General features: G+C 39.9%; 1 protein-coding gene across 1 annotated transcript in view; it reads right to left on the reverse strand.

Annotated features, from left to right (window-relative positions):
• The window catches only part of LOC133520164 (polyamine-transporting ATPase 13A3-like), a 48,707-nt gene that overhangs the window by 21,380 nt on the left and 3,540 nt on the right, over nucleotides 1-23,787 (reverse strand). The window contains 18 exon segments of the mRNA XM_061854534.1: nucleotides 930-1,053; nucleotides 2,644-2,771; nucleotides 6,359-6,632; nucleotides 8,890-9,003; nucleotides 10,245-10,265; nucleotides 10,267-10,380; nucleotides 10,565-10,618; nucleotides 11,999-12,079; nucleotides 12,081-12,158; nucleotides 13,093-13,161; nucleotides 13,163-13,282; nucleotides 13,668-13,766; nucleotides 13,768-13,851; nucleotides 14,506-14,636; nucleotides 15,779-15,992; nucleotides 17,774-17,978; nucleotides 18,526-18,751; nucleotides 21,329-21,556. Of these exon segments, the coding sequence (XP_061710518.1) occupies nucleotides 930-1,053; nucleotides 2,644-2,771; nucleotides 6,359-6,632; nucleotides 8,890-9,003; nucleotides 10,245-10,265; nucleotides 10,267-10,380; nucleotides 10,565-10,618; nucleotides 11,999-12,079; nucleotides 12,081-12,158; nucleotides 13,093-13,161; nucleotides 13,163-13,282; nucleotides 13,668-13,766; nucleotides 13,768-13,851; nucleotides 14,506-14,636; nucleotides 15,779-15,992; nucleotides 17,774-17,978; nucleotides 18,526-18,751; nucleotides 21,329-21,556 (2,364 nt within the window).

The raw sequence follows: 23,787 nt of genomic DNA on the forward strand, positions 1-23,787 counted from the left end.
AAAAACCAGACACAATAATGTTACCTTACTTCAACGTTTAGTCTCTTTTTTCGTTTTCTTAATCATAGGTAGGTACATGTTTCTTTTTATTTAAAAAATGTATACAGGATGAAATTTTAACCACCAGCCATCACTCTGCACAGTGACTTTATAGGTCATACGGAACAACTTTTACTATGGGACCAATGCTTGGCTGTCCCATACAAATCAGCGGCATCACGTGAGCCGGAATGTATGAAACAGCCAAATCGACACAAGTAGTAGGTACTCACAGACAAACTATGATACACATTTTGCCTGTATAGTGATACATACTGAATAAATTAATACCGGGTTTAAAAAATAAAACAAAAATAACAACTAAATATATACTGTGGTTCGACTGTAAAGATTTTACTGCTTTACGACATAAGACAAACCTACCTATATATAGTCGATTGGTATTATTTCGTTGGATTAGTTACGTTTTTGTAGGTTAGGTATATCTGCTGGGCGGCAGTATCTTCCTCCATCATGACACAGAAGGAGGCAGAAGATCCAACACGAGGATGACGTGCTCACTCCGTCAGCGCCGAAGAGCCTTCGCAGCAAGGATGATGCCGACTTAACGGGAACATGCGCCTTTAAGTTCCATCACCTGAAGAGGTTCAGAGCTGGAAGGCCCTCAAGTGTTCCGTACTTCAGCGAAGTAGGCTGTTAGATCAGCCCGAAAGATGGGCCCGCAAGAACAACGCCGACAGGGTATCGGTGGTCGCGTTCCCGAAACCCCGTCCACAAAGCGAGTGGCGGAACACCCCGGGGGGTTTAGTCCGTGGGAGTCGGACATACCCACTTGGCTTCTCCCGGGCCAGCGGGATCCATAACGGATTCCCCCTGGGTCATAAAAAAATATATGATGCTGCAAAAATTAAAGCCCAAAAATCACTAACCTCTGTTGAGTACAGTGGACATCATCTCCGGGTAGTAATTTCGGATGACGGACCACGTTTTGCCTTCCAACGCCAGCACGTAGATGTCGCTCGCGAGCTTCGGAGGCCCGCCTTCCCCCACCACCTGATAAACAAAAACAGTTGTGATATTAGCAACGAAGAAGAATAACTAACCCCTTTTTAGGGTTCCGTAGCCAAATGGCAAAAAACGGAACCCTTATAGATTCGTCATGTCCGTCTGTCTGTCCGATTCTGTCACAGCCACTTTTTTCCGAAACTATAAAAGCTATACTGTTCAAACTTGGTAAGTAGATGTATTCTATGAACCGCATTATGATGTTTACACAAAAATAGAAAAAAAAAACAATAAATTTTGGGGGTTCCCCATACTTAGAACTGAAACTCAAAAAATCTTTTTTCATCAAACCCATACGTGTGGGGTATCTATGGATAGGTCTTTAAAAATGATATTGAGGTTTCTAATATCATTTTTTTCGCGCAAACTGAATAGTTTGCGCGAGAGACACTTCCAAAGTGGTGAAAAGTGTGTCCCCCCCCCCCCCCCCGAAAATTGGTTCGAACGAGATCTAGTAAGTAGTTTTTTTTAATACGTCATAAAAATTAAAAAAAAAAAATTTTTTTCATCAAAGACATACGTGTGGGGTAACTAGGGATAGGTCTTCAAAAATCATATATAATTTTTCTAACCTCAAAGGTTTCCTGTCTTTATTTTGTAGCGGTTTTCTCCAAAAAAAGTGGTCAAATAATGCAATATACTTTTATCACTTCACTTCTATCAGTGTTGGGCAGAAACTTTTGGTGCCGCTGTACCAATGAAATACTCCTACTATACTATATAGTTTTGTTCCGCCTTGTTCCGCTATGGCATATTGCTTTGGGGAAATAGCACGATTGTAAACATAAAACAAATAAAACAAATGCACAGCTGTCGAACCTATTTCAAGGAGCTAGGCATCTTAACACTAACGTGCTTATTTATATTGGAAATATGTAAATTTGTAAAAGCCCATAGCCATCTTTTCTTACAAGCCAAAGAACGACACACAAAACCGCTAAACCTCCGACAGAATAACAACCTCGCGTTACCCACATCCAACCTAACATTATATCATTCAGGACCTCACATGATGTGCACTAAAATATATAACAAAATTCCACAAGCAATAAAATCAATAGCAAAACCTAAATCATTTGAAACCGCCTTAAATAATTATTTATTAGATAAAAGTTATTATTCTTTTAAGTTTTTTGAAGATACCTTTCCGACAAAATAGAATGCTAGTTTTTTTTAAGGTTTATTTTTACCTACATAGCTGTGCAATGTAATTAATAAGATTAGTTTTAAGTATGAGTACTTATAGTATAAGAATAAATTGCTGTGCCCTTACAGGGTCTGTATTCAATGTAATATATGAGCAATATAGTACATTACGATACAAGTGCGAAAAATAGGAAATTCGAAACGAGTGGCGATAAATTAAAACACGACCGAAGGGAGTGTTTTAAATCGACACGAGTTGCAAATTACCTATTCGCACATGTATCGTACAACGTTTTACAGTACATATGGCCCTTTAAATGTTCGACACAGTAACATAATATGCTACTTCTCGCACTAGTGCTATAAAGTAGCCCCATATGTACTGTAAAAGATGTTATGAGTTATAGCTCTCAACGCATTGACAAGACTCACTTCCATGCACAGCGGCGGCCGCGCGTCGTCGGTCTGCTGGTGGCCGACGGTGATGAGCACCAACTTTTGGTGCGGCTGCACCATGAAGCACCCTCTTGCCACGGACATCGCTGTCATTATGTTGTCACCTGCAGCAAAAGTTAATGTCAACCTTGTAAGGCCTTGTTACTAATAAATTCAATCTAATATTTATAGAATATAATAGAATAGAATATCATTTATTTCAGTATAAGTACACAGTTATACAATACATATAGAGGAAGAAAGAGAAAAAATGACTTATAACTAACTTGTACACTGTATATAATTATACTGAAAAAGGTGAACACTCAGCATAATGCCAGGTCCTACTGAAGTAGTACGCTGACGCTGGTCTTCCGTGGACACCTGTAGGGAGCGTAGTTGCGCGCAGCTACCAACTACAGTTAAGTTACTGAGATAACTATAATAATTACGACGGTAAACAACAAAGCGGCAATGAAGCAGTTGACATCATATGTTAGCATGACTATCATGGTCCAGAAAATATATATATATGTACCCAAAATAATAATATAAATTATTAGTTACAGTACTTAAGATTTGTAATGGCTTCACTCATTTATAAACCATTTTCAATGGGAACGGAGTTGTTTCGTTCGATTTATAGCCCTGTCACGGTTCGTTCCTACTTGATTTTAAGTAATTAAATAAGCAAATGTAATTTACAGCACAAAATAGATCGGCGGTCCGAATCCGGGCCGCGGTCCGCCATTTGAAGACCCCTGGCCTAGGGAATATTGGCGATATAGGAACAGTTTAGCTATGTCAGCTCATATTTAAGTGCGCGTATACCGCGATATGAGCTGACCAGCCAAAAGCTTAATTAGCTTTACGTAGCAACGGGACGCCAGTCCCGCCCCAACCATTGTACAGTTAACTAGTATTATTCGATATACGGAGTCAGATATAAAAGTGATTATTATTCCAACACCAAATCGGTCACCTATATATAGAAGCCCGAGAAACTTCTAAAGCGATTTCTATCAAAAGCGAGAAAGTTATAATTAAAATACGTGCATGTTAACCGAAGACTATTTATTGTGTGACAGAATGACATGACAGCAATTCATATCAAAAACATATTTGGAACATCACAGTTCCATATTTAAACAAATACTGTAGATGGCGCTGCTGGATATCAAAAACTACACCCCCACTATATCTAAGCATAGCCATCAGCATTCCAAAAGACTCTAGCGTTGTAAAGTGCAAGTGGGTACTTAGTGCAAGTATGATAGTGAGGGCAATGTGCGGTTCCGAGCCAGGTTAGTAGCCAAGGGCTATACTCAGAAGTACGGAGTGGACTATGAAGAAACCTTCGCGCCAGTGGTAAGGCATACAACTCTCAGACTTTTATTTGCTTTGTCTGTGCAATTAAACTGACGTTGTGACTACTGCTGTTGGTTGTTTGTGTGTAGTTTGTTTGCAGTCAGACTTTTGTTAGCGAAAAAATCCAGTTACTCAGCCTTTGGCCTCGCGTATAGAGGCACGCAGGTGCCGGACGCTCCGAGAATTCGGGTTCACTTATTAGGATACTTATGGACGTTGCAGGAAGTGGTAGCTTAAACAAGAGTAACAAGACCCAAAGGCCTATAGTAAAAAGGCCTTGATATCTTTCCTTTTACTATTGGGTCGTGTTTTAGCTGCAGCTTCCCCGTAAGCGCCGACCTGTTGAACTCTCGGGGCCTTCGGCCTCGGAACTCGGCCTCACATTTAGATACTTGTAATATTGTTCTGCGCGTGAGCCCTAATCTTGTCCCTTCCACAGCTTGGCCTTGTGGCGCCTCTCTCGGACGCTTCCAGCCTTCGGCCCTACGCAGATCTCGGCTTTCGGTCTTCGCTAGAAGGGCGTATAGCAATAAGACCGTAATGCATTCTTACTATACCTTAGATAGGCTTAGATTAGATTAGATTAGATGATTTATTTCATGAAAGACAATTAGATAATAAATTTGCATTGATGTCAAAAATATAAGAATTTCTATCATGATCGTCAAAATAAAATAAAAATTAAAATAATAACAGTACTAATGAAATAAAATTATAGCTCCAATAAGGATTGTCAATACAATTAGAATAACAGTAAGTAGGTAAATACTTACAAAATCCAAAATATTAATTTACAATGTCAAAACTTACGAAAATACGAGAACAATAAAAATAAAAACGATAAATTAATAAAAGAACACAAATAATATCTCCCAATAAGAATCGTCAACACACAACAATATAAAAAAACAATGAAATAGTATCTCCCAATAAGGATCATCTGTATGATAAAGAAAACAATGTCAATAAATAAAAACAATAAGAATAAAACAATTTCCGAATCAAAATGTTAATTCCATGAACTCATTTACTGAGAACAGAGGGTTTTCCAACAAAAGGTTTCTCAATTTACGTCTAAATATTTCGTCGCATTGCTCGTTTCTTATCTCGGCAGGTAGGTGCTCGAAATAAGTAGGTCCGATTATACGTGGGTTCCTTTTTGAAAGCACCAAGCGTATCTGTAAGCTTATCTGTATTATTCTATAGTACCTGGGCGACCGAGCTTTGTTCGGTTATAACTATTTATTGTAATATGGTGGTGTATAGTTGATAATCTTAACTACATTTTTTAACTAAATTAAACTTGTCTAAAACAATAAAAATTAAAAAAATTATATATAAACTTGAACATATAAAAAAAAAAAACAAAAGTTACTCACCGGGCGAGATTCGAACCCGTAACACTCGTTTAGCAGTCCGCGTCTTAACCCGCTGGACCAGACGGACAGTGGCCGGCAACACGAAATTAGCGACCATATTCTGCGTCGAAAGAAAAACGCATGAAAACTCGAAAACACGCGTTTTCCCAAACATAAGACTAATCTAGATCGATTGTTTACCCCCAAAAACCCCCATATACCAAATTTCAGCAAAATCGTTAGAGCCGTTTCCGAGATCCCGGAAATATATATAGTATATATATACAAGAATTGCTCGTTTAAAGGTGTAAGATTATTAGACGGACGAGCGACAAGAGAACGATGCATTCTTACCATATGTGTCTAGCTTGTCCGGCTTTTCTCTTCTACAGGTCGCATTTTTCAACCGATTCTCGTGAAATTGTGTTAGGTGCGATAATTATTTTTTCATCACACTTGCTCGAAAAATATCTTATTTCATGCAGGTGTGCTGAAGGACTAAGGCCTATTTTGTTGCCGCGGGCGTTATGGATTGTGAAAAGAAAAAGCTATAACTGCCTAGTTATAGCTTTTTTTTAAATTATGTCACTTATTCATACAAACTAAGTAGCATAAATGAGTATTACTTTTAAAATACTAACATTTATAATTCAATATTTTTGTAAATTATTTCATTTGATTAATTTAACAGCCGTTTAAAATATTTTTACGTAATTTTAAATCGTGGCTGAATGCTGTGCCTTCGATGCCTCACCTGCCAAGAAATTACAAAATGGCGGACGAATGTTTGATATGTCACCGTATTTAAGAATTATTTCGTTTAAAATTTAAGTTTTTTCTTCGCAAGTGTGATGAAAAACATTGTGTTTAATTGGTCTTTAATTACCACCCTCGTATCCAAAACTTCACTTACCCCCCTCGTTGCACAATGTACTATTATATCGCGTCAGTTATTGGACATTTCAAAACGTCTGCGTTATACATACCTGTGACCATGACCTGCTTGATATCGGCCTCGTGCAGCTCCTTGATGACCTGCGTGGTCTCCGGCTTCAGGCTGTTCTGCATGACGAGGAAGCCGAGGAACGTCATGTCGCACTCGAGGCCCTCGCGCTTGACGCGCTGCGCGTCCACCCACTTCATCCTGCGGTCCAGCTTGCGGTGCGCGAGGCCGATGACGCGGAACCCGTTGGAAGTGTACTCGTGTAGGACCGAGCTGAAGTTGTCGGGTAGAGAGTCCGGGCTGCACATGCCGGCCACCTGAATAATGGTTAGAATTACGGTTACGGATTAATACCCATACTCTAAAATTGTCAATAAAATTATCGTCTTTTATATACGCCCTTCAGCATCTAAAGCGAGTTACAGACCTACAGACATCCCTTGCGGCATATTACGCATATGCGTATTCGCGAATATCATATGGCCCGGTCCTTTGGGGAAATAGCTGCGATATTGAAAAAATATTTATTCTGCAAAAAAAGTGCATCAGAATTCTAGTAAACATTGATCAAATGGAGTCGTGTAAACCTTATTTTATTAAACATGAAATACTGACCGTTGCGTCTATGTACATATTCGAATCATGTAAATTCGTTAGGAAACATTTAAACTTATATTCATTCAAAGATACAACTCAAATCAAAAGAAATAATCGCAACATAAAGCAACTAAAAGTGCCTTTTTCAAAATTAAAACTTGTCACAAGTAGCCCACATTATATGACTATGAAAATCTACAACCACCTCCCAAACTCTATCAAAGATCTGGACAATGTAGGTCAATTTAAAAAAACACCTGAAGCTGTTTTTAATTAATGGATGTTTTTATAATCTTAATGAATATTTTGATAAAGTCAGTAAATGAAAATATTACCGTGCTTCGTTTATGTAAGGAAATAATGTTATAATACAATCAAATGATCATGCGTGAACGTATGTGTAATATTATTTTAATGATGTGCGAAATAATTGTAATTTAATTACCTACTGTAGCCCTCTTAAATTGCTGTGCCCTTACAGGGTGTCACATGTATACCTATATGTTCCATTCCATTCATGCTTGTAATGTGATATGCAATAAACTATTCTATTCTTTTTTTTTTTTTTTAATACTACGTCGGTGGCAAACAAGCATACGGCCCGCCTGATGGTAAGCAGTCTCCGTAGCCTATGTACGCCTGCAACTCCAGTTGCATGCGCGTTGCCGACCCTAAACCCCCCCCGTTGAGCTCTACCCATCTTTCCCTTTTGTAAAACGTCCCGTTAAATAACCCTATCGCAAAATGTCCGATTGTAAGAGCGTTTTCACTATGTCTGATCTGATATCGGATGTAGGATCTTACGTCTGTAATGTCGGGGCGCCCGCAGGACAGGCAATTAATACTCATCGAGACAATTCTAAATACCCCAAACACAATTAGGTTGTGTTGTTTCATCACAGAGTTCCTATGGCCACCTGTCTCCATCATCAGATCAGCTCGATGGTATGATATGGTATCATAATTAATTTCCGTATCCCCAGAGCATCTTCTAGAGACACTACCGAACTAACCTTTGTCACTTTTACCGACCATAACCAACTTTTTTTTTAAATACTTATGACTAGGTATATACATACAAAAGCTTCGCCAAACTGAAGACAGTTTAGTGGTGAATAGTCCGCTCTCAATTATTATTAAAAGTAATACTTTGTGCCATCGTCCAAATTCATACTTTGACCGAGCTTCGAGGTCAATAAATAAAAAATTCAGGTAAAAAACCCTCAAGCGTCATTGAGCCTAGGCTCCTGTGCTGCCTACAGGAGAGGTCAGATTTTTGGCGCGAGGCGTAAATGTGATGTTTATTGTTCCGATTTAGCCCACAAGATGACAGAACCACCTATACACAAGAAAACACGTCACGTGTAAATGTACACGTTTATGATTGCGATTCAGGCCACAAGATGGCGGACCCTCCAACGCGCACGTTTGAGTCATGGATATTTTCTGTGAATTTAAGTATTTGTGTTTAAGTGTTTGCGGTGGTGGCCGAGTGGATATGACGTCCGACTTTCAATCCGGAGGTCGCGGGTTCGTACCAATGAGTTTTTCGGAACTTATGTACGAAATATCATTTGATATTTACCACTAGCTTTTCGGTGAAGGAAAACATCGTGAGGAAACCTGCATGCATCTGCGAAGAAATTCAAAGGTGTATGTGAAGTCCCCAATCCGCATTGGGCTAGCGTGGGGACTATAGCCCGAGCCCTCTCGCGCATGAGAGGAGGCCTGTGCCCAGCAGTGGGACGTATATAGGCTGAATTATTATTATATTAAGTATTTGTATATTATACTGTATGTACAGTATGTATCTGAATGTAAAGCAATTACTTAAACCCGTTACTGTTTAGATCATGCTGAACAACTTTGACTATGGAAAATCCCCGAAATCGGGGAAAAATTGGCCGTTTCAGACATTTTGCTGGTCTGATGATAAAATTTCCTATTAAATAACTGACTCTTCAGTATAAAACGAACCTTTTCCGGGGCCCCCTTGACGAAGTACACCATCTGCGGTTGTCCCAGCACGCGCGCGATGACGCCCATCGACTGCTGCGACGACGAGAAGTGGAACCGCCGCAACAGACCCACCTGCGAACATTCATAGCTAGAATCTTGGAGAAACTAATTTAAAATACCCAACACCTACTTATGTAACCCAATATTCATATGCAAATAAATCATTCATTCATTCATTGGTACAGATCGTGTCATTCACGACGACGCGTGTCTTAACTCCTAATGTCATGTTATTAAAGGTTAGATTTGACAAATCTGCGGGTCATCGTGGATGGCACGAACTATAATGTCAAAACGAGGTTTGGACTTTGACATATACGAATTTATTTTAAAATAATCTAAAAAACGAAAACCACGTTGACAAACGTTGCCTATGAAGCCGATGGTCCCGGGTTCGAATCCCGGTAAGGGCATTTATTTGTGTGAAGAATACAGGTTCCTGCGTCATGGGTGTTTTCTATGTATATAAGTATGTTTATATCTATATATGTATGTATATCATCGGCTAGTACCCATAGTACAAGCTTTGTTAGTTTTGGGCTAGGTCGATATATATAACAAACATTTCGGGACTAAGTTATATTTTGCAAATTGCATTACCAGTCGGCCGACCTAAGAATTGGCAACTTTGGGCTACCTTTGGGGGTCCGAAATACCCGGGTGGGTATATGTCTTCAAATTACGTCCAAAAAGGGAGGTATGGGCATTGTTTATGTCATATCGCTTTGTGTGGTAGGGCACAGCACAGCGGATGTCATTCCAGATTTAGAATAGTACCTAACAGAAAACCGTAGCCAAATAACACTAGACCCTACACATAGTGTAGTGTTCCTGCCGGTAAGTAAGGGTGCCAGAGCTCAACGAAGGTGCGGGGTGTTAGGGTCGGCAACGCGCATGGTAACACCTCTGGAGTTGCAGGCGTCCATAGGCTACGTAACCGATTACCATCAGGCGGGCCGTATTTATTTATTTAAAAACTTTATTGCACAAAGAAAAACTTAATGTACAAAAGGCGAACTTAATGCCATGAGGCATTCTCTACCAGTCAACCTTAGGGCAAAGCAGAAAAGATTGTAGGTGGCGCGTTTAAAACTAAAAGAAATTGTTATTGAAAGAATTAGAGTCCTAATACACATAAATTAATTATAAACTACTTAAATACATAAAGACACATACATACATTACATAAATAAATAAATATATACATATATATATATATATATATATACATAATATACATAACCGATTCGTGAGCTTGTATATAAAAAAAACTAGACAGCCTCATTTCGACCAGTCCATTATATATTAGATACCTCGTACGGCATCTCCATAGTGGAGGGGATCATAGTTGTCCAGGTCTTGGAGCTCGTTCTGCGCTGACTTGGGCTTCACGATTGCAGGTGTTAGGTTGTCGTAGCGTGTGTTCTCTGGACCAGGTTCCTCGAGCACCTGTTCAGTTATTTGTGATTAATATATATAGATGTAACAGATAAATATATATACCATTTAGTTTTCTAAACATAGATTAAACAATTAGGCTTCTTTAACATTATAGTATATCACGGGAAAAAAAATGAAGTTGGACATAGGCTATTTTATTATAGACTACAATTAATTATGTAAAAGCACTCACCCACTGCGTGAATTCAAACATCTTGAGATCGAGCGGGTCGCCCTTTAGCTGGCCCTGAAAATAATAGCTAAGTTTAATGCCGTTGTTTATTTTCCCTAATCAGTAGAAATGATCTAATGGAAGAGCCAGAGGGCAGCATCTCCTCCAAGTTGCTAACCGTCCTCTGACTGATGAACCAGAGAGCAGCATCTCCTCCACGTTGCTAACCGTCATCTGACTGATGGATCATCTTTTACAGCCTAGGATGTTTGTGAAGACAATATATACCTGGATAGGGATATGGCGAGGGAGTTGCAAGGAGCAGCGCCCCTTTGTTTGTTTCTAACCATCCCCCCGGGTTACACGGAACAACCTAGTATCTACTCAGTATCTATTATGTGAATGAATAGTACCTGGATAGCATAGCGAACAGTATCTACTGTTGTCAGTATGTATTATGTGGGTTTACCCAGGGAGTGGCAAGAAGCAAGTGCTTTTATGAGACGGCTGCATGGTGGGAGCGCCATCACTTCGACCACGGTGCCACCGAAGCGTTTGCCTGACTGGGGACGTCACCGATTACGCTGCAGTCTATATAGATGTTGATTAGGGAGCGGTAAGGGGCAGCGCCCCATATACTTTGATATCAGTCCCCCGACTGATAAACCGGATTCACCCTAGTATATTGTGTAAATACTGTACCTGGATACTAGTAAGGGAGCGGCAAGAAGCAAGTGCTTGTATAAGAGGACTGCGGGGCGGAAGCGCTGTTATTTCGCCTGACTGGTGACGTCCACCGATTCCGCTGTAGTCTATATAGATGTTGATTAGGGAGCGGTAAGAGGCAGCGCCCCCTATGCTGTCATAACAGTCCCCCGACTGATAAACCGGATTCAACCTAGTATATTGTGTAAATACTGTACCTGGATACTAGTAAGGGAGTGGCAAGAAGCGAGTGCTTGTATGAGAGGACTGCGGGCGAAAGCGCTGTTACTTCGACCACGGTGCGGCCGAAACGTTCGCCTGACTGATGACCTCTCCGATTCCGCTGTAGTCTGTATATGGATGTTGTTTAGGGAGCGGTAGGGGGCAGCGCCCTCTTTATTTGACACCTGTTCCCGACTGATAAACCGGATTCACCCTAGTATATTGTGTAAATACTGTACCTGGATACTAGTAAGGGAGTGGTAAGAAGCGAGTGTTTGTATGAGAGGGACTGCGGGGCGGAAGCGCTGTTATTTCGACCACGGTGCGGCCGAAACGTTCGCCTGACTGGTGACGTCACCGATTCCGCTGTAGTCTATATAGATGTTGATTAGGGAGCGGTAAGGGGCAGCGCCCCATATACTTTGATATCAGTCCCCCGACTGATAAACCGAGTTCAGCCAAGTATATTGTGTAAATACCGTATCGTATATTGTGTATTAAGAACAGTAAATATTGACGATAATATACCTGGATACTAGTAAGGGAGTGGCAGGAAGCGAGTGCTTGTATGAGAGGACTGCGGGGTGGAAGCGCTTGTACTTCGACCACGGGTGCGGCCGAAACGTTCTCCTGGCTGGTGTGGCAGCACTGAGTACAGGTCCAGACCGTCTTCCGTGAGGGTTCCTGTCTGAAATATAACATTGGTTTAGGATTTGTTCGACTTAAAAATGACGGTGGCTTCTTGGGCTAGCGGTACCCTTGTGAAGTACTAGTGTACCGTCATATATTTATCGCGCGACTTGTGCGACATTGTTTTAACAGGTTGCCCTGAAAATCAATTTGATATTTTGTTTGTTGCCGTGTGTAGAATTTATTTTATGACTCAGGAACAAATACCCGTGCTCATCACACGAATAAATGCCCTTACACTGAAAGAAATGTTTGCATAACTGTAACAAACATTTTGGTTACTGTTTACACAAAAATTGGGACTTGCGAACTATGTGTTATATATTACAAAACCGAGTTTGGCTATCAGTGTTCAGTGGCTGGGTATACACTACAAAATAAGTTTTGTAAATTTATGCAAAGGTTATTTTCTTATAACCGTAGTTTAGTTATTTAGTAAAGTTACAAAACCAGTTCGGCTATTTTTTTTTTTCAGTGTACCAGGATTTGAACCCGGGACCATCGGCTTCATAAGCAGGATCACTACCCCCTAGGCCAGACAGGTCGTCTGTTTTTTAAACAAGGATAAATAAATATATAATAAATAAATATTATAGGACATTATTACACAAATTGACTAAGTCCCACAGTAGCTCAATAAGGCTTGTGTTGAGGGTACTTAGACAACGATATATATAATATATAAATATTTATAAATACTTAAATACATAGAAAAAACCCATGACTCAGGAACAAATATCCATGCTCATCACACGAATAAATGCCCTTACCAGGATTTGAACCCGGGACCATCGGCTTCGCAGGCAGGGTCCTTATATGATGTCACTGTAAATATTGTATTGACTTGAGAAAGATGCCTTGAAGCCTACTTAAGAAAGATTTTAAGGAACCTTTGAGCGTAGCGAGGGACTGTAAGCGTTTCACGACCTTACCTTATCAAAGCACATGACTTGAAGCTTCCCGCAGATGATGATCCTCGGAGGTGATACGCAGAAGATTTTTATTCCTGCGTAACCTTTGCTGACTGTACACTATGCCGGCGGTCATCGCGGCGGGTAAAGCCGGGGGCACGACTATGGTTATGATGTCAAGTGTACGGAGCACTATGGTTTCTGCGTGGCTCTGTTAACAAGAAAAATATTTAGTCATTTAACATTTTCTGTTTAGAAAATTTCATTTTCACTTTAAGCCAAGAAAGATTATAATTATATCATAATTCACTCAAGAATTACATTATACTATCAAATTAGATTATTGGGCATCATTGAAATTGTAAAATATAGAATTATGTCACAGGCATTTGGAATATTACATTAATCTATTTGATTTATAAATTCATCAACCAAGTAAAAAAAAGCTTTCTCTATTAAGTACTCCTTGAGCATGGTTATAAATATGGTGTGAGGACGTTTCAAAAAAACAAAGCATAGGACGGCCTCCTGGCTCCTAGTCCAGTTGGTAATGACCCTGCTTACGAAGCAAGAACCGGATGTATACAGATACTTACGCCCCTTTGCAGATACAACCAGATGGAATACCCCATGCCTATAGCGGCGATGCAGAACATGAAGATGACGAATTTCACTGCGTCCTTATAGAACTGAAAAATCAAATTTCTTCGGGAAGAGGATGCTTTTGATCAGCTCGCCTTTGGCCGTATAGAATCCGGTGCGGACTACTTTGGCGAGCACCTGAGGAAAAACAAGTTCCTGTTAAAAATAGAACATTATACACGAGGAGGGTAAGTGAAATATTGTAAACGAGTCTGTAGATTCACGACAGCCGCAGGCTAGAGGGAAATAAGGACTCAAGTTTGCAATACACACAATGTTTTTCATCACACTTGTGAAGAGAAAACTAAATTTTAAGCGAAACACATGTCTGCTATATTGTAATTTCTTGACGGGTTAGACATCAAAGGTTCAGACCCATCCGGCATTCAGCCATGATTGAAAATTGTGTAAAAATATTTTAAATGGCTTTAAAACGGAAACAGGAGGTGGCCATGGGAACTCTGTGATAAAACAACGCAAACTAATTGTGGAGTCGTTAGAATTGTCTCCATGAGTATTAGTTGCCTGTGGATAAAGATTATTTTTCCAAAAACTTATTATAATTATTATCTCTCACACAGCCCGAACGCTTCCATAGTAACAAGAAGATATTTCTTGTGTGAAACTAAAAAAAAAAAAAATAAATAAAAAAAAAAAAATTTTGCTTTTACTATATAAAAAAAATAAAAACATTTATTTCAGATGTTGGTTCATACTACTAAACCGTACCGTATACTATACTTCTAATACCGACTTACACTTAACGTAAACAAGGTTCAAAATCAAACTAACCTGATTGTTGCCATAGAACCGTGTCTGTATAACGTGGGTGCCAGCGAATAAGGTATGCCTTTTGTGACCTTCGGTAGAGTATATTTCTGGGGACGGGCAGGGCGGACCTTTCATTACCGGTACACTTTCGCCTGAAACAAAATTATTGTTATAATCACATAATTATAATTTCGAAATTAAGAATTATAATTTCGAAAATAAGCATGGAACATTGTTTGATAACTATGATTAGTAAAAAAAAAACAAATCAGGCACGAAAATAAAGGCAGAGGAATATAAACAATCACAATAACTTGTTTCGTTTCCATTTTTTGTGCCTGTAAAAGCTACCTGTAAGCTAGCTTCAAGTTTGTATTATTTGATATTGAGCGCTTTTTCCGAAACTTCTGAAGAAGGTTAAGGAGCACAAATTTGTTCGTGCAGCTCCTAACGCTGCCGGTCCTTCGAATGCCGCCGGAAAAAAACGCTAAAGGAACCTGCAAAGCCTACACTGGCAGGGTCGTCATGTGATGTGGGGGCGTTAAAGGAAAACTACTTGGTCTTGAGTACGGATTTATATGAATGAAATTACAAATACTTGTCATTATATAGTAAGCTATGTACGTGTGTATATAAGGCGTTGTACACACACTATAGGCCATCCTTGCCTTAAAAAGTAGTAATAATTGTTGTCACCTGTGAGCACGCTCTCGTTGACTATGCAGTTGCCCGTCAACAGCATGACGTCACACGGCGTGATGTAGACGTCCACCGCCAATATTAGTACGGTATCAGACGGCCCGCGTTCACTACGCCCTCATTCAGTTCATTCAATCATCAGTGAGCATGCTCTCGTTGACTATGCCGTTGTCCGACAACAACATGGCGTCACACGGCATAACGCAGCCGTTCGGAGGTAATATCATACGTCGCCGGGCACTAGTCGGCTCGCGTTGACCACGCACTCCTCTCGGGCCGTTGCGGGACGGGCGGAGCACGGACATGGTGCACGAGCTAGTATAGGTACTAGACGGCTAGCGTTCATCTCGCTCATTGATTAACTCACCTGTGAGCATGCTCTCGTTGACTATGCAGTTGCCCGTCAACAACATAGCGTCACACGGCATGACGCATCCATCAGGTGGTAGGATAAGTACGTCGCCGGGCACTAGTCGGCTCGCGTTGACCACGCACTCCTCGCGGCCGTTGCGGGACGGGCGGAGCACAGACATGGTGCACGAGCTAGTATAGGTACTAGACGGCTAGCGTTCATCTCGCTCATTGATTAACTCACCTGTGAGCATGCTCTCGTTGACTATGCAGTTGCCCGTCAACAACATAGCGTCACACGGCATGACGCATCCATCAGGTGGTAGGATAAGTACGTCGCCGGGCACCAGTCGGCTCGCGTTGACCACGCACTCCTCGCGGCCGGCGCGGGCCGGGCGCAGCACGGACACGGTGCACGAGCTGGTGGAGCCCGCCATCTTGTGGAGGTTTATGCTCATCTGGGAACAATCGACAATTTTTTTTTTAATTCAAGTCCCGTTCCCTGACATTACGGAGTTGCGTAATTAATCGCAACCACAATGTTTTTGTAATTTTTAGTTTCAAGATTTTAGCTCCGTGGGGCAAAATTGTATGACAAGTAGGGAGTTCCTGTATCGATAAAGTCGACTATCGATGCTAGTTCTATATACTACTGTCACTCAAGGGTTTGCTTGTAAAAATACGTGTTTATTAAGAATAATAATAATAATCATTGTTTTGTAAGTGTTTTTATATTTTACTTTTATATTCATATTATAAAAAAAACCTAATCTAAGATATGCAATGAGTAAAGAGAATAATCAAATAATTACTCAATATACTCTTCTTCGTTTTTAAGACAAGACAAGACAATTTTATAATTTTACTCATCCCAATTTTTTTCTTCGTGAATGTCCCATTTACTATACCGACCGACCAGAATTTGTTCCATATTTTCGGGTATTAAGCGTCTAAAATTATAAAATTGTCTTGTCTTGTCTTAAAAACGAAGAAGAGTACATTGAGTTATTATTTAATTATTTTTTTACTCTTAATAAAAACATATTTTTACAAGCAAACCCTTGAGTGATCACTAGTATATAGAACTAGCATCGACAGTTGACTTTATCGATACAGGAACTCCCTACTTGTTAAACAATTTTGCCCCACGGATTCCTATGTCTGCTCATTAGCCTACTTTGGTATCCCACTGCTGGGCAAAGGCCTCCCCTCATTTTCTCCACTCCACCCTGTCATTGATATTTTCCCACCATTTGGGACCAGCTATCAGTTTTAAGATATATTTTTTGAATATGCATGCTAGTTTTAATGTATTTATGAGCCACTAGTTGCCTGAAGGAAAGATTATCATTTATTTAAAAAAGTGGCTGTGACATAAACGGACAGACAGACGGACATGATGAATCTATAAGGGTTCCGTTTTTTGCCATTTGGCTACGGAACCCTAAAAAGGGGAGGAGGAAGGTAAAAACTAAACGTAAATAGCATGTGTTATATAATTTTAGAATCAGTATTAGATAAAACTATTTTATAGAAAGTTGGTCACTCTGTTCTACATACATTATTTATTCACCTGTTTAATTTGATACGGACCCTCATGCATAATTTGCTAAAAGTATCAACACACAAGTCGTGTACTGTTAATACTCGTCTAGCGCCCAAAGCACGATTGAAAACACTTAGATCAGGTAAAAAGAGTTGTAAATACCTGTTTAGTTTGATACAGGATTAGCATGCACGATCCCGCAGAAAGTATGAGTATGCACGTCGCGTACTGGTAGTTGTCTAACGACCATAGGATGATGGAGAACACTTGGATCAGGTAAAATGAGTTGTAAATACCTGTTTAGTTTGATACATGATTAGCGTGCACGGTCCCGCAGAAAGTATCAGCACGCGTACTGGTAGTTGTCTAACGACCATAGGATGATGGAGAACACTTGGATCAGGTAAAATGAGTTGTAAATACCTGTTTAGTTTGATACATGATTAGCGTGCACGGTCCCGCAGAAAGTATCAGCACGCGTACTGGTAGTTGTCTAACGACCATAGGATGATGGAGAACACTTGGATCAGGTAAAACGAGTTGTAAATACCTGTTTAGTTTGATACAGGCCCAGCATGCACAATCCCGATGAAAGGATTAGCACGCAAGTCACTTACTGGTAATATTCGTTTAGCTACCATCGCACGATAAAAACACTTGGATTGGGTAAAATGAGAAATGAGTTAAAAATACCTGTTTAGTCTGATACAGGGCCAGCATGCATGATCCCGCAGAAAGTATCAGCACGCAAGTCGCGTACTGGTAATATTCGTCTAGCGACCATAGCACAATGGAGAACACTTGGAACAGGTAAAACGGGTTGAACACTTCATTCACGAACAGTGTCCAGTAGCTCTTCACTTCTACTTCTACCGAGTTCGTGCCGTACAGTTTGATTCTGAAAAAAAGTTACAGTAAGGACTTCTTTGTTTGGAAGTAGTATTAGTATTATAATAACGTTACTAATCGTAATAGAAAAAAAGCGATGTTGTCTGTGATTATGTCGTTTCATCAGCCTTTTTGCGGTCCTAAATTAAGACATTCAAAGACTTAAGATTTCTTTCATTCAAAATTCTGCAGTTGTTAAGAATATCGTTTGGATCGGAAATAGTTGATGTTAAATAAAATACCTACTTAACTAAAGGGTTTTTTTCAGTTAAAGTATTATATTTAGTTTTGAGTTTGAGTTGTTAGTTGACGTATAAGATACGCAAGGCATCTTTTGCACCAATAAGACATAAGTACGAGCTAGATGGGTTAATCCCACTAGTTACCACCAAGTTGTTACCAATGGTAACAACTGAGAATTTTTTCTCACTTGCTCCTGAGAAATATAATTAATTCCTTTAGTGGTAACTAGTGGAATATTATTTATGATGCACTGGAATGAATTCAAAATGAGTTATTTGGAGTGATATCAAATGTTAAGTTTGATGAATACTTACAACTCATTCTGCTGCCGCTTATTGATTCCTGACATATTATCCATCAGAAGGTTGATAGTCAATTTCTCGTTCAGCGACTGCACATTCACGAATACGCATTGGTCGTTCAGCCACACAAACCGCGTGTGTTGATAGACGAAATACCGCAGTTTGTTGTTGTGGTTGGCTATGTTTAGGTCTATTTCTAGCACTTTCACCATGCTGAATGAGCCTTCGGCATCCATCACTGCAAAAAGAGGTATTTATGTGTATAGCATATAACATCGCCGGCGCGGACTTCTGGCCGAAGGGTGTGTTCGGTGGTTCCCGTGGGAATCTGCCGGGTCCTACACCAGAACAGGTGGCGCAGCAAAACTGTTGCGTCGTCAAAATTATTTTTAGTTATTAAGATTATATTTAACACGGCATAGAACCGACAATCTGCAGATGGATCGGTAACATGCTAAATAGCCGACTAATGAAATCTTCCCTTATGGGAGACGAAATATTAGCAACGGCCACGAAGGGCTGCCCACAAGGTGGAGTTCTGTCACCGACTCTCTGGAGTCTGGTAGTGAACTCACTGGTGGAAGAACTTAACAAGGCCCAACATACACGGTAGGGTATGCAGATGATTTAGTGATTCTTGTAAACGGGAAATTCCCGGGAACAGTATCAGGAATCATGAATACGGCACTGAAGCAAGTGGAGAGATGGTGCAACAGCCATCAACTCTCTATCAACCCAGGCAAAACAGTGGTAATACCGTTTACCAGGAAAAAGACCCTCAATGGCATGGAGCAACTGAAGCTTTATGGAAGGGTACTGGAAATGTCCGATGAAGTGAAATATCTAGGTGTAACACTAGATAAAGAACTGAACTGGAGGAAGCATGTCGAACTTACCACAACCAAGGCGCTGAGAGTGTTTGGAATGTGTAGAACGGCATATGGGAAAACATGGGGTTTAAACCCAAAGGTACTAAGATGGATCTATACCATGATGGTAAGACCTATCATTTTGTACGGATGCCTGGCATGGTGGACAAGGACACTAAAGAGCACATGCAGGGAGAACCTTATGAAAATACAGAGAACAGCATGCATGGCTATTACCGGGGCGTTTAGAACAACGCCAACAGCGGCGATGGAGGTACTGCTAGACCTCCCGCCGCTACATCTGGTGATACAATCTGAGGCGCGGAAATCGCTACACAGGCTGGCTCTAACCGGCCTATGGAGCGATAGCAAGCCAAAGACTAAACACACAAACATGGAATGTGACAATTTCATGGAAAGGATAACGAATATGGGCTGCGATAAGATGCAACCCAAGTTTGTGTTCCGTAAGAATTTTGAAGTTAAAGTTCCAACAAGGGCTGAATGGACCGAAGGTCTTCAAGCACCAAATTCGGATGAAAACGACATCATATGGTACACAGACGGGTCCAAGACAGTATCTGGTACGGGGGCAGGCATTTATGCAAATGACTTTAGTTGTAGCATAAGCATGGGTAATTACGCTACTGTCTTCCAAGCCGAGACGTACGCTATAATTGCCTGTGTGCATGAGAATATAGTTAGGCAAACCCAAGGGAAGAATATCTATATACTCAGTGACAGTCAGGCTGCACTCAAGGCGCTCAGGGCGCCCAGAGTGGACTCTAGACTGGTGTACAATGGTGTCCAAGCTCTGAACGAGCTTGGAAGACAAAATAGAGTGCAACTGGTATGGATTCCAGGGCACGAGGGATTCATAGGCAATGAAAATGCAGATGAACTTGCCAGAGCCGGATCCGCAAGTAACCACATAGGTCCGGAACCATTCGTGGGGCTCTCACAGGGAACCATTATAACGGCTATTAAAGACCACACTAGGACGAGACACCAAAAAGAATGGGACAGTCTGACGGGTCTAAAGCACTCAAAGCTCTTCATACAAGAAGTAGACTCCGGTTGGAGCAAAAAGCTATGGAAACTTAGCAGGAGACAACTCCAAATTATAACAGGGGTGTTTACGGGCCATTATGGGGTCAAAGGGGTTTTGGCCAGGATGGGACACTCTGACAACACCGATTGTCGAATGTGTGGTGAAGAGGAAGAGACAGTAACACACCTAATGTGTGAATGTCACGCCCTCGCCAGACAAAGAATGAAAGACTTTGGAGCAGGCTATCTGGAACCAAAGGAATTCAAAAGGCTACCCATAAGCTCCATCATCCGACACATGGAAATGGTCAAAAAGGCTCTTGAGTAGCTAATGGGTCTTTCCTTAGGGGGCAACTACACAAAAGATCCCTATGGGTCGAAGTGTATCCGCAAGGGCCCCCGGTAATCAGAAGATAAGATAAGATAAGATTATATTTATTGTACATATCGTCAACCTAGTTCTTTATATCATCACTCTAATTACGGAGAAATTTTTGTTGCAATTAGTACCAAAGCGCGCTAGTCTGTAAGGTATGTATGTATCTATCCGGGCCTTTGTTGCCTGAAAATGAATGATTTTTTATTTTGATTTATGGTGCATTTCACTCATGTTGAATCTAAGCATTGTAATAACAGTCCCATTTCGTCATCTATTATCCAATCATCCTGCTTTTGTACATTTTTTATCTAAAAATACAGATCGGCTGGATAAATGAGGCCAATCAATTTCAGGATATATCTAAAAAGGTTTAACTAATAAATAAATAAAATATCTTTATTTCGAAGAATAGAATTCAGTTGTTAGTAACTAACTATGTTTAAGTAGCTACACGAAATTAAATTTTGCTCTGCTATAGCACTTTTAATATAAATAAAACCATATAAAATAATCTTACCACAAATCTCTTCAGCCATTTTCAAACTGCATTTTAAGTACTTGAATCTGTTTAATGAAGGATAATACCCCAAGGCAAAATACGGCAATCCACATAATGCTACACACACAGTGTGGAATATGATAGCTCGTAATTTGGAGTATTTGTAGCCATAGATCTTGAAGATCTCTTCGTCAACGACATTCTCCAGTATTTGCCATTGGGCTTCTCCAATAACTTCGTAATCATCTGGAACAGGACAGAGATTGGTTGCAATTGATATCTGGGACAACTGTTAAATGCAGTGATAGACATGATATTTAACCTAACCTAACCTTTAATAAGGAGGACCTGCCTGCCTATGCCAAGAAGGCAGACTAAATAACTAAAGAAAGACAATGGTATTAAAATATATTTATTACAATGATTTAAGAAGAACAACAGTAATGTTTGCATATTTTGTATGGTTCACATTGGGGTCTATTATTTAATTAATCTTAAAAACAGATTCCTTAAAGAAAATAACCCTTATATTTTCTTTAAATCTGTCTGTCTGTCAGTCTGTATGTATGTCACAGCCATTTTTCTTTTTACTGGTAAGAAATTAAATTAAAACCATTTTTTATCCTTTTTTTGCTGTGGTGCTTGTGTTAATATTTTGACACAATATTTGGTTTATAATTTTAATTTTTTTTAATGTTTAATCAATAATATATTCATGTTAATAAAGGCATTAAAGTAAAATAATCATTATTGAATCATATACATATGATTCAATAATACATAGTTAGGAGCTGTCAAATCAACTGTCACGGTGAGACCTTGCTCGCGATTATAACTGGATAATTAGTGCAAAAAGTGTTAATTGTGTTTGCAATCATCACCAAACGGAAGAAAACAGTCTACAAAGCCACTGAAAACGTTATCTACTGTGAGAACCCAACTGGTGAAGTAAAATAAAGTGAAATAAAGTGTGATTGACATAACTTTTGGCAAAATTTATATCTACCTACCTCAAGGAATATTGACACAACAGAGGGAGTGTTGCCACGAAACAAAAATAAGTTGTTCATCAGATTCAAGTATTTTTGCCAAGGGGTACGTTCGGAAACAAATATAAAATGGATCTGTCTGAAGCGGCATTTGAGAAAATCTTTGCCAGAATGAAGTATGAGATGGAGCAGCAGACTGAAAAGATATATCATAGGCTTAGAGATTCCCTGAACGACGAAATCACGGATATGCGAAAAAAACAAGACGAGAGTGAAGAAAAGATCAAGCAATTAGAAAATAAATTATCAATAGTAGAAAAAAGGGAAAGGCAGCGAAACATCATTTTCCATGGCATAATCGCAGAAAATTGGGAAAAGGAAGAAAAAGTAATAGAAATTGTGAATGAAGTCATGGGCGTTACTCTTGAAAGAACTGAGATTCAGTTCAGCAGGAGACTAGGGAAATCTAACAAAAGCCCAATACTGATCAATCTCTCATCCCAATGGAAAAGAAATAAAATCTTGAAGAGCAGAAAAACTCTAAAACAAAAAAATCTAGAAGTTTATGTTACGGAAGACTTTCCCAAAGAGGTTTTAGAAGAGAGGAAAAAACTTAAAGAACAATTAGAGGAAGAACAGAAAAAAGGGAATGTAGCATATATAAGATATGATAAATTGATAGTAAAAGGGAAAAAAGACAACAAGAAGAGGGCCCTCTCTCAGTCCCCACAGCAAGATAGCAATTTAGCATCGTCTAACAATCAAGGGCCTGCAAAACTACATAAAGGAGACACACCACAACAGCAGAAGGTGAGGACATCACCATGGAGAAAGAATGAAGCATAGGGAAACGCAGACAGCATCGGCATCAAAAATACACAAAAAGAAACCAAAAGTAACTCTACTACACCTCCAAGCCGGTTGGTCACCGTGGAGGACAAAGCTGACCAAAACCTTCCAACCCAATCTAATCAAATCAAACCCCAAGTAACGAATAGAAAGAAAAAAGAAATCACAAAACATGTTTATATCAACACTAAATGTTTTAACTTTGAGAACCGCTGAAAGACTAACAGAGCTTATCCTGGCCCTAAGAGCCATTAAATGGGACATCCTAGGACTGAGCGAGGTCCGAAGACAAGGAGAAGCAATAGAAGAACATGAAGATTTTATAATGCATCATATAGGAGAAACTCCAGGACGGCACGGAGTTGGATTTTTGATCAAAAAGCACCTGAAGAATAGTGTAAGGGAGATAGTTGGAGTTTCAGAAAGAATAGCAGTCCTTAACATAAACCTTCCAGACTATTCAAAGGAATGGACTATAGTTCAAGTGTACTCACCTACTCAGAAGTCAAAAAAAGAGGAGATAAATGAATTCTACGAAAAGCTAAATAGCATTGTCCACAAGCATGCAAATAACTACATCATGGTCATCGGAGATTTTAATGCTAAAGTAGGCTCAAGAAAAGAAGGCGAAGAATATGT

This window comes from Cydia pomonella, chromosome 7 (genome assembly GCF_033807575.1).
Source record: "Cydia pomonella isolate Wapato2018A chromosome 7, ilCydPomo1, whole genome shotgun sequence".
Classification (NCBI taxonomy): Eukaryota; Metazoa; Arthropoda; class Insecta; order Lepidoptera; family Tortricidae; genus Cydia; species Cydia pomonella.